Source organism: Anomaloglossus baeobatrachus, chromosome 3 (assembly GCF_048569485.1).
Source record: "Anomaloglossus baeobatrachus isolate aAnoBae1 chromosome 3, aAnoBae1.hap1, whole genome shotgun sequence".
In the NCBI taxonomy this organism is placed as follows: Eukaryota; Metazoa; Chordata; class Amphibia; order Anura; family Aromobatidae; genus Anomaloglossus; species Anomaloglossus baeobatrachus.
In genome coordinates, this window is record NC_134355.1 from 327,778,921 (window position 1) to 327,791,423 (window position 12,503).

Here is a 12,503-nt window from a genome sequence, read left to right on the forward strand (position 1 = left end):
CACATAAGGCAAAACCACAAAACAGTATATGTAATATATTGGCAAGATAACTGCTTCATACCGCCCACCTGGATGCAGGCTCGGATAACAAGAACATCAATATGCAGTATTTCGAGATAACTTACTTCTGGCAATAATTCGTTACAAGGTCTCGTTTCACTTTTTCCACTTCTTCCTGCAAAACACACAAGGCCATTTTACATGGTATGATGTGGTGTAAAATGTTAAATTGTTTGCACACTGTAAACTCTCTGTGTATAGGAAATAGGTTATGTTAATACACATAAGCACTGAGCAGTACTGTCACCACTTCCAATCTCCGAGCAAGCTCTGCACATTCTGGGTCACTGATATCCAGTGATCTACATCGGGTATGTACAAAGTCTAGGAACTTTTTGTTGACTGGTAACATTGTGAAAATTGATTTACTAACTATGCTCTAGGAAAATATTCAGTAAGTACATTACTACTTTTAAAGGTCCTTTCTCTAAAATTGAAGAGTGTCATTGACAGGAGACTATATATACAGTACAGACCAAAAGTTTGGACACACCTTCACATTCAAAGAGTTTTCTTTATTTTCATGAGTCTGAAAATTGTAGATTCACATTGAAGGCATCAAAACTATGAATTAGCACATGTAGCATGAAATATTTAATAAAAAAAAGTGTGTAACAACTGAAAATATGTCTTATATTCTAGGTTCTTCAAAGTAGCCACCTTTTGCTTTGATTACTGCTTTGCACACTCTTGGCATTGTCTTGATGAGCTTCAAGAGGTAGTCACCGGAAATGGTCTTCCAACAATCTTCAAGGAGTTCCCAGAGATGCTTAGCACTTGTTGGCCCTTTTGCCTTCACTCTGCGGTCTAGCTTACCCCAAACCATCTTGATTGGGTTCAGGTCTGGCGTAGCACCCCATCACTCTTCTTCTTAGTCAAATAGCCCTTACACAGCCTGGAGGTGTGTTTGGGGTAATTGTCCTGTTGAAAAATAAATGATGATCCAACTAAACGCAAACCGGATAGAATAGCATGCCGCTGCAAGATGCTGTGGTAGCCATGCTGGTTCAGTATGCCTTCAATTTTGAATAAATCCCCAACAGTGTTACCAGCAGAGCACCCCCACACCATCACACCTCCTCCTCCATGCTTCACGGTGGGAACCAGGCATGTAGAGTCCATCCGTTCACCTTTTCTGCGTCGCACAAAGACACGGTGGTTGGATCCAAAGATCTCAAATTTGGACTCATCAGACCAAAGCACAGATTTCCACTGGTCTAATGTCCATTCCTTGTATTCCTTAGCCCAAACAAGTCTCTTCTGCTTGTTGCCTGTCCTTAGCAGTGGTTTTCTAGCAGCTATTTTACCATGAAGGCCTGCTGCACAAAGTCTCCTCTTAACAGTTGTTCTAGAGATGTGTCTGCTGCTAGAACATTGTGTGGCATTGACCTGGTCTCTAATCTGAGCTGCTGTTAACTGGCGATTTCTGAGGCTGGTGACTCAGATAAACTTATCCTCCACAGCAGAGGTGACTCTTGGTCTTCCTTTCCTGGGGCGGTCCTGATGTGAGTCAGTTTGTTTGTAGCGTTTGATGGTTTTTGCCACTATACTTGGGGACACTTTCAAAGTTTTCCCAATTTTTCAGACTGACTGACCTTCATTTCTTAAAGTAATGATGGCCACTCATTTTTCCTTACTTAGAATTTGTATTCTGGCAAGAAAAAAGCAGCTAACAGTCTATTCAGTAGGACTATCAGCTATGTATCCACCAGACTTCTGCACAACACAACTGATGGTCCCAACCCCATGTATAAGGCATGAAATCCCACTTATTAAACCTGACAGGGCACACCTGTGAAGTGAAAACCATTTCCGGTGACTGCCTCTTCAAGCTCATCAAGAGAATGCCAAGAGTGTGCAAAGCGATAATCAATTTGAATGAGAAGGTGTGTCCAAACTTTTGGTGTGTACTGTAATATATATATATATATATATATATATATATACCAGCTGTAATACCAGGGCGTTGCCTGGGATAGTAACTGTATCTCTCCCAGTCTCTGTATGTGTGTCGCTGTCTGTCTCTGTCTCTTTCCTTGTCTGTTTCTATCTCTCTGTCTGTATTTGTATCAGTCTGTCTCTATCTCTGTGTCTGTCTCTATGTGTGTGTCTGTCTGAATCTCTTTCCCCGTCTGTCTCTTTCCCTGTCTGTCTCTTTGCCCGTCTGTCTGTTTCCGAGGCAGTCTCTTTCCAGGGCAGTCTCTATCCAGGGCTGTCTCTTTCCAGGGCTGTCTCTTTCCAGGGCTGCCTCTTTCCAGGGCTGCCTCTTTCCAGGACTGTCTCTTTCCAGGGCTGTCTCTGTCTGTCTCTTTCCACGTCTGTCTGTCTCTCTGTCTGTCTCTCTGTCTGTCTCTATCTCTCTGTTTTTTCCCAGTCTGTCTCTGTCTGTGTCTGTCTTTTTCTGTCTCTCTTTATCCGTCTCCCCACAGACATCTTATTACCTCACACATAAGCTTCTTATACTAACAGTTTATTTTGTTCCTATAGCAACCACTGGCAGTTGCTATTAATAACCTATAGCTCCTACCTCCATTCAGTTTAATGGAAGCAGGATTTTTGGAGAGTAACTAAAGCGTGGGGTTAAATTTTCCCGCCCAAAAATAGTCTATGACATTCCCTGAGTCACATGGAGTGACTGTGCAAAATTTCGTGATTGTAAATGCGACGGTGCGGATTCCTTTAGCGAACATACATACATACACACATACACTCAAAATGGGTGTTCTGTATCAGAGAGCATGATCACCTGAAGAGCAGAAGGATATGCTGCTGGACATCCAACAGGCCAGATCCTTCTCTTCACTACAATCATTTGTCAGGGAAGAGTCAAAGATCCCTGCAATATTGGCCTATTCTGCTGCAGGGATTTGGCCAATTGTTGCCTAATCTGTATGGGGGCATTAATACATTGGAACAAAAAGAGAGGGAAGAAAAATCTGCACTTAACATGAACTAATTGGATATCCAAGTGGGGAAAAAAGTAAAGCATGAATCATAGGGACTACAGTGATTTGTTTTATGGCCAATTATATGTTTCCGCGTATATGTGTCATGTAAAGTATATGGAGTGTAATAATATAGATGAGCTGTTTGCTAAAAATTGTACACATGGTATAGTGTTATATTAGAAGTGCCAGCCTTTTTGTAAAACAATTTATTTTTACACTATATTTCTATGGTCAGGTTCTGGTAAGCCTACCAACTTTCTAAACTTACCAAGTAATATCTTTTAAATGGAATATACTGTATAATTAGAAAATTACATATTATTTAAACCTGATTTTTATAACTAACATACTGTTTATCATTTATTTGTTATCCACAATATCCACATTAACACAATGAACTCCACAGCTGTTATGAAAGGCTGATGCTTTCTGATTACTGTAATTCATTTATCAACTTTGCTGTATAGATACAGACAAAAAAAACAGAGTCATTTCATGATTACATGGTTAAGGTAATGACAGCTCTGCTGCATTGCTGGAGGCAGCAATTCAGGAACGGATAATAGCTGTATAAAAACACAGATATGACTCTTCCACTTATTTATCGCTGACTATGGGGGCTTTACTCTTTTTGATGGAGAGTAAAATATGGCAGTTCTCAGTCCATTGACTCTAACTCAGTGCAGCCGACATAAAGCTGACAGCATGCTGTACTGCCTACGTAAAAAATATGGAAGGAACAGTGACTCTCCAATATGGCCACTGTTATATCAAGCATCTGAGCATGGCTTCACTATGAATTGTGAATCATGGCCATGGGAAAAAGAGCAGGCAATATCTTCCTCCCATTTTTCAGCGACTCCCCACCCCCCACTGAGCAGATGGTCTGTGATGCAGCCACCTCCTTTGATTTACAAATGTGAAACCAGATGTTTTTGTGGTTACACTTTTTTGTCCCTTTGTAATTAGGCTTCCTGACCTTAAAGCAACTACATGGCCAATATCCCAGACGTTCTGGGGCCACAATAAAAGATATGAATATTGGTTTTTATATGTGACTGTGATCCTGATGAAGAAGTCAGAGACTTCGAAACGTGTAAATCAAGTAAACCACTGTTTTTTTTGAACACCGTATTGTCTGAACCTCTGTCAAGCAGCGCAGATTTAACCATTGTATTTCTTCACCTTTGCTTGTCAGCTCAACGAGTCCGTGGTTTTACCACAGTTGACTGATAGCTTTATATGTGCTTTTATTCAGTTCCAAGGTGAGTATACAACAGTTTTTATCTGCCTTTTATTCCTGAAAAAACCCTATTGTGCGTTTTCCCTTTCAATATTGTTTTATATTGACCGCTAAAATGGGAGACATAATTTCAGCATCATGGCGCAGTGCATAACGCATTCACTTGCATCGCAGTGCGGTCTGCCTATTAGGGCAGAATTAATATCGGGCAGGTAGATAAAGTTATATATGCCACATCTCATATGTTTAGAAAGCTAAAATTGTGATTGGAAATAAAGTTTTTATACCATCCAGCTGGGACCTCCAGGGGGGACGATAACCTAAGATTGTGAATCTAATAATTTTTGGTACCTGATCCTACATCTTATTTAATAGCTCCCATTTGAGGTAACCAGGGAAGATAGGAGGGAGTGGATGGTACCTGATATAAACAGGTTCTGTCCCAGAACCCATGTTCAGTTCTGGGAGATAAAGCTTGCTGTTTTGACTGTTCCATTTTCTAAAAAGAGTGCTCTTGCTCTCAAGATCCAGCAGGTCTTGTAATTTTCTTCCTTCCTTTCTTTTTTGTTTTCCCTTTTATTTTTTATGTGGCTATATAGTCTGTATTTTCTCGTCCCCTTTATAACATCTCTTGTATATTTTTTATAAGCACTGCCTAATTGTTGTATTAAATATATAAAATTGAATAGCTTCATTCCTCTTACTCTATAAACCATACCCCTGGAGCCTTGTGACAGCTCAGGTCCTACATTACTGTGCCAGTCATTACACAAACACTATCACACCAGGACATTTACACTCGCTGTACCTGGCTGGGAGCCTCACTTAGCCAGATGACAGGGCTGGGCACTGTAGAAAACAGGCAGCCAACTGGGAAGAAGAGACCAGACCTGGGGGGAGGAGAAAAGTGAACTGGGGAGTGTAGGTAGTCTGCAGAAAACAATAACTAGTAGGTAGTTTGCAGGAGACAGTGAAAGAGGAAGGGTGTCAAGACAGACCACAGACTCTTGAGACACATAGAAGGAGAGAAAGAGACTGCAAAGAACCTGAGTAGTAAGAACTGCCACTCAGAGGATGAAATTAGCTGTGGAGTGAGAGAGCAAGCCCCAAGGACAGAGGGACCCTGTGGGTGGACATCCAAAGCTCACAGTACTTTGCACGCAGGGGTGCAGTTCCCCAGAACAGACACGGACTTCAGGCCCTCTGTTAACTCTGCCAGGCGGGTTGGTTTCCAGGACTCATCTGCCACCCTTTAACGTCCGAGGCATCAGCAGCAAAGTGGGACCGGGATACATACCCTTAAATAGTCCAAGCTGCCTGCAGCAGGACCCGGACACCGGGAGGACCTCCAAGTGCTCCACGCCAGGGAGGACCCACATACATGGTGTGCACAGATGGAGAGTGGCACCAGGTTGACACCATAGTGGTGGATACCACTGCCTTTACTACTACCCTGACAGTCTTAATAACAAGTTGTTTGATGAAGGCCAACCGGCCGAAACGTCACATGTTGCTTTAAGACTTATGGAATAAATTCTTCGTTTGTATCACCATTTGAGAGTGCCTTGTTTCTAATTCACAGGACTGGAAGTGACACGAACTTTCAATGTAAAACATTGCACTATTATGTGCTAAATCTGGTTAAACCTGCAGCCTGCAGTACAGGACTGTTCCCAGGAGGGTGGCAGGTGCAAGAAGGGTCCGTGGCGGAGCAGGCCAGGACCCTGTCACTATTGGAACCAGTGACGCTCTCCAAGGACTTTACTATCTGTTTGTTTACCAGAAACAAAAAGATACCAGGGACTTTGGGTGGGAAACCACTAAGCAGTGGTGCCAGAGACTCTGGGTGGCGGGTGGTAAAGAAGGTGAAACCAAGTTGCAACGTTAAAGAAAATGTGCCTTCTGCAAGGAATGAGAGTGTAACCATTTTACTGTTGAAATGTTTTAAAATGTTTGAAAAATGTTTGCATGTAAAAACTGCAGTATGACCTGTTTTGAATTGAAGCCCGCGGACATGCTGGATTTAACCAAGGGGGAATGTGACGCCCCTGAGGTAATCAGGTGTCACAAAATAAGGTAACAGCTCAGGTCCTACATTACTGTGCCAGTCATTACACAAACACTAGCAAACCTGGACATTTACACTCACTGTACCCGTGTGGGAGCCTCACTTAACCATATGACAGGGCTGGACACTGTAGATAACAGACAGCCAACTGGGAAGAAGAGACCAGACATGGGGGAGGAGAAAAGTGAACTGGGGAGTGTAGGTAGTCTGCAGAAGACAGGAAGTAGTAGGTAGTTTGCAGGAGACAGTGAAAGAGGAAGGGTGTCAAGACAGATCGCAGACTCTTGAGACACATAGGAGAGAAAGAGACTGCAAAGAACCTGAGTAGTAAGAACTGCCACTCAGAGGATGAAATTAGATGTGGAGTGAGAGAGCAATCCCAAGGATAGAGGGACCCTGTGGGGTGGACATCCAAAGCTCTCAGTACTTTGCACGCAGGGGTGCAGATCCCCAGAACAGACACAGACTTCAGGCCCTCTGTTAACTCTGCCAGGTGGGTGGGTTTCCAGGACTTATCTGCCACTCTTTAACGTCCGAGGCATCAGCAGCAAAGTGGGACCGGGACACATCACATGCCCTTAAATACTCCAAGCTGCCTGCGGCAGGACCCAGACACCGGGAGGACCTCCAAGTGCTCCGCGCCAGAGAGGACCCACATACACAGAGTGCACAGATGGAGAGTGGCACCAGGTTGACAGGCACAGCCATAAGGACTTGGGTGCACCTGGAATCCAGTATGTCTCAGGGCATCGAACCAGTGAGTAAACACCATCAAACTGCCCTCTCTGTATGGACTGACTTATTGCCGCGCACCTCCACGTTAACCCTTCACCTACCCCTGGGGAAAATCCCTGCTCGCGGAGGGTTCCACCATCCCCGCTGCCCCCATCCATCACCCCCAGTGGGAACCCGCAGCGGCAGCCCCATCATCCCTGACCGCAAACCGTGAGTGGCGTAGTCGGACTTTTTATTTTATTTTTATTTTTCATTTAAAACTGGTCGACGGTGCCCCCGGATCTGGTACCCCTCGAGCCACGGACCGGCCGGATCCGAGCAGCCCGGCTGCCCTGGGGCGCGACAGCCACTCTGCAGAAAGTTTTTAAAAATAAATATTTAAGACATAAAACAATATTTGAAATGACAAATTATACTCTTGGTACTACTTACAGGATTTCTCATAGCTGTTCCCATGGCTTGTTTTTTTTTAAGAAATGTATTTAACATTATATCCCGAGGACCAACTTTTTCTAACTGAATTGACACAAATGCTTCCGGGAGTCTGGAAAAAAATATTATTACTTCACAAGAAAACATATTTGACATGTCATCATGACATCATCTCTCTACAGAAATATGTGATTTTATATGTTGTAAAAATTGAGAACTTCGGTAAACAACAGAATAGAAAGGTACATAAGTATCGGTCAAAACTGCATACATTTGAAACTCAAAGCGGTATAGCAATATACATATGCTTAGCCAGAGCAATTTTAATCTATGTCCTTCAAAATTGTGGCTATCATTCAAAGAGATGGGCAAGAAAACCTTTTATTACAATATGAAGCAGGCTTGGACTGGTCCACCAGGAAATAGAGGAATCTCCCGGTGGGCCTGCTGCAGGCTGACACTGACCAGAAATGAAAGGCTCCTCCCCTTCCTACCCTAGCACAGCTATTCACTGCTCTGCTAATCTGTATCCATAGCGGCACACTCCCTCTTTCTCCTACGGTGATAGTGGTACATGTTGGAGTCAGACTGACCCCTGTGTAGAAGTGTTATTGATAGGAAGGTCTTTTTAAGACGTCCTTGCAACACTGTCCATGCATAGACCAGAATTCACGGACTGACCCCGTGGCTTTCCTGACCAGAGTGAGGCTGTCATGCTCAGGTCAGGAGACTCACCCGGCCAGTTTGTTTGCATTGCGGTCTGTGTATGGACTGACCATGGGTTTCCTGTGCCGACCGTGACAGCCTCATAGAAATATTTGAAGCTGTCATGCACTGGTCGAAAGAACCGTGGCAAGTTTGTACATTCTGGTCTGTGCACACACCGTGTAGCATAGACGTCTGAAAAGATCCCTAACACCTCTACTGCACAGGTGTCACTTTGACTTCAACACCTTAAGGCAGCACAGCAGGAGAAGGAGGGAGTACACAGCTATGGATGCTGATTAGAAGAGCACAGGAAAGCTTTGTTAAATGACACTATAATCTGACCAGCTTCATTATTCCCACTCTCCACCCTGACGTGATGAGACTATGGGTGGGTGGGTCAGTGAGGTTACCATAGCAGCCCCATACTATGGCAGTCTGCACTCTCACTGCTCTTGCGCCTCAAAATAGAGGCTTGGTGAGGCTGTGATTCGATTGGTGCCTGGTGATTGCAACTAACTGGACCTCCTCTCTTCCATCTTCTTCAAAAGTTACCATTGACAAGATTCCTTCTTGGAGCTCAGAAGACAGGTAGAAGTAGTTTTCATTTTTAAATATTTTTTTTTATGTGAAACTGATATGGTATGTGCAATAGAGAAGTGGATCCATATACATACATTTTTGGGAGAATGGGGATTTGTAAATATATGGTACATGTGGAGATGGGGAAACACTGACTATATAGGCTATATGTGGGGGAGAGGTCTAGGTTATATATGCTATATGTGGGTGAGGGAGGACTTGGCTACATATGCTATATGTGAGAAAGGGGGACTAGGCTATATATGCTATATGTGGGAGAGGGGGGACTAGGCTATTTGCTATATCTAAGAGAGAGGGACTTGGCTATAAAGGCTATATGTGGGGAAGGGGGATGGGCTAGGTTATATAGGCTATATGTGGGAAAGGGGGACTAGCCTATATATGCTAGATGTGGGAGAAGAAGGACTTGGCTTTATTTACTATATGTGGGGAGGGGGGCTTGGCTATAAATGCTATTTGTGGGGAGGGGGAGACTAGGTTATCTATGATATATGGGGGATGGAGGACTAGGCTATATAGGCTATATGTGGGAGAGGGATTGCCAATATAAGCTATACATGGGAAAATGGGGACTAGGCTATTTATGCTATTTTTAAAAGACAGCAAAGCGTCATGGAAAGGGAGCGCAGACAAGCACGGCCAAGAAATTCAACATCATTTACTCCACAAAAGTGGTGTAAACACAACAGAATTGTAAGCCAGTCTTCAATTGTAGTAAATTTCTTGTGGCGGATGATGTAAGCTAAAAAATGTGCCAAATTCATTAAGAGGAACAAGCTATTTTAGACCACAATCACCCATCAGTATTTTTGCATGAGTGTTTGTATGCCAAAGCCAGGAGTGTAACTTACAGGGAAAAACTGTAATTGAAAGATAAACTCCCTTCCTGTATTTTGGAGAATCTCCTGGTTTTGGCAAATAGTGATGACGTTTTTTTTTTAACATCTTTCAGCTTGATCTCAAGCCATGGCAACTTGATGGAAGAACGCTCTATAGGAAAATCAATCTTGTACAAGCCTAGGTACTGTAGGTCCACCAAGGTGTTCTCCGCCGTTACCTTGATTGTACCAAACCATTGGGTTGCTGGTCTTCCTCTTAATTTTGTTCTTCTATCCTTCCAACCATTATGTCCTTCTCCAGTGATTGTTTTCTACGTATCATGTGTCCAAAGTAAACAAGTCGTAGCTTTGATGAAGACTGATGAAGTACTAATCAAAAATACTGATGAGCGAAAGAAACCTTATACACTGTATTGTGTCTCATGTACATATGCATGAGTATGAACAAGTAAAATGTCTATATGGAGTAGCAGAATGGTGGACCCTGTGGAGTCAGTTCCTCCTGTGAACCCTAGACACTTCAGTCTGATACTGTGTTTTAGTAAGATGAGGCTGAAAAATAAACAAGTAGTAAAACTGTTTCTTGTAGCTATAGTGTGGGCCCATAGAGTCAATCACAATGGTGGGCCCAAGGCACCCCAGTCCGGCCCTGCTATATTTCATTTATAAACACTTAATATCAACTAGTCTTCACCATTGATCACACATTATTCTAGATATTTTAGAGATACTAAATGTATTTTCAAATAATTTTAAGCCCTGTAAAACTTTAAAAAAGAATGTATTTTAGAACCACTAACAGACATTTTCCTAAAAAGCAATTAATAAACTACTTAAATAAAAAACTTGATGTAATATCCTTTAAAAAAAACTCTAATTTCCTGACCACCAAGGGTCACTCTTCTTCTCAATTTGCTATCCACAGTCAGTTGTTAGGCTAAATGCCGCTTTACACGCTGCAATCTCGCTAGCGAGATTGCTAGCATGCGTACCCGCCCCCATCGTTTGTGCGTCACGGGCAAATCGCTGCCCGTGGCGCACAAAATCGCTAGGACCCGTCACACATACTTACCTGCCTAGCGACGTCACTGTGACCGGCGAACCGCGTCCTTTCTAAGGGGGCGGTTCGTTCAGCGTCATAGTGACGTCACTAAGCGGCCGCCCAATAGAAGCGGAGATAAGCGAGACGTAACATCTCGCTCACCTCCTTCCTTCCTCAATGCCGGCAGCCGCAGGTAAGGTGAGGTTCCTTGTTCCTGCGGTGTCACACGTAGCGATGTGTGCTGCCGCCTGAAAGACGAACAACATCGTACCTGCAGCAGCAACGATAATTGGGAATAGGGGAGCATGTCAACGATTAGCGATTTTTCACGTGTTTGCGACGATTTTCGATCGCACGTAGGTGTCACACGCAACGACATTGCTAACACGGCGTGTAAAGCGGCCTTAAGTCCTGTTCTAGTACCAGACGCTGATACAGATGGCAGGTAATGTGGCTTTGTCTCTCCTCAAGCACCAGCCCATTCCGTCCTCTGATTATCTTTATCATTATACTCAGTACTCGAGTCAAGCCCAAGTTGACTCAGTCGCTCCAAGTTGTTGTTAGAGGCACATGTCGGCTGATTAAATCAGCTGATATGTGCAGGGAAAGATGCAGGCTCACCGTGAGAGCCCGCATAAAAGGCAGGGAGGAGACCAATGACGTACAGAGCACGGTATGGGTCGTTAAGGGGTTTAAAGGGAATCTGTCATCAGATTTTGCCACTTAATTTGAGAGCAGCATAATATAGACAAGAATATGAACTCATTCCAATGCTCCAATTGCAACTGAACCATTGTCTCTGAACACAATCACCCAAAACCTGAAAGCCATACCTATTATTTAGGATTTTAATTTTTCATTCCTTCTTTTTGTAAGTTTACTTGTTGAACGAGCATCAATCTCTATTTATATCACAAAATTATTCAAAAGATCAATGAGAATGTTTTCCCTCACATAAATGATTTAATACACAATCTACAAGCATTTTTTAACACATTGTTCAGTTACTGAACCTATTCACACTACACGATTATCATGAACGATGGGTCGTGACGGTTAAAATCGGAATGATTATCGACCAGTGAAAATGTGCCTAAGTGATATTTCACTGGAATCAGGCTCGCTGCCCCTACATCATGCAGTTCTTGGCAAAAAACTAGTGACAGATTCCCTAAAGGGGGCTTTACACGCTACGACATCGCTAAAGCGAACTCGTTGGGGTCACGTAATTGGTGATGCACATCCGGCCGCATTAGCGATGCCGTTGCGTGTGACACCGATGAGCGATTTTGCATCGTTGCAAAAACGTGCAAAATCGCTCATCGGTGACATGGGGGTCCATTCTCAAAAATTGTTACTGCAGCAGTAACGAGGTTGTTCCTGCGGCAGCACACATCGCTCCGTGTGACACCGCAGGAACGAGGAACCTCTCCTTACCCGCCTCCCGACCACTATGCGTAAGGAAGGAGGTGGGCGGGATGTTACGTCCCGCTCAGCTCCGCCCCTCCGCTGCTATTGGGTGGCCGCTCAGTGACGTCGCTGTGAAGCCGCACGGACCAGTCACCGGTCACAGCGACGTCGCCGGGCAGGTAAGTACGTGTGACGGGTCTGGGCGATGTGCCTGTGTCGCGCAACAGATGGGGGCGAGTACCCACACTAGCGATATCGGGACCAATATCGCAGTGTGTAAAGCCCGCTTTACTGTGTCTATATATGATGGGATTTGCATTGAGAGTTATGCTCCAATGTATTCGTGAGCAATGACTTTATTGATGAAACACGTTACTCTAAAAAGAGGTGTACATTATGTTACCTATCACATAGTTAC

The 12,503-nt window shown here is 43.8% G+C and overlaps 1 protein-coding gene across 1 annotated transcript in view; it reads right to left on the reverse strand.

Moving 5' to 3' along the window:
• Positions 1–12,503, reverse strand: part of LOC142297230 (uncharacterized) — an 87,277-nt gene that overhangs the window by 904 nt on the left and 73,870 nt on the right. Inside the window, exon 12 of the mRNA XM_075341488.1 lies at positions 126–251. Within this exon, the coding sequence (XP_075197603.1) occupies positions 126–251 (126 nt within the window). The remainder of the gene's footprint in view (positions 1–125; positions 252–12,503) is intronic.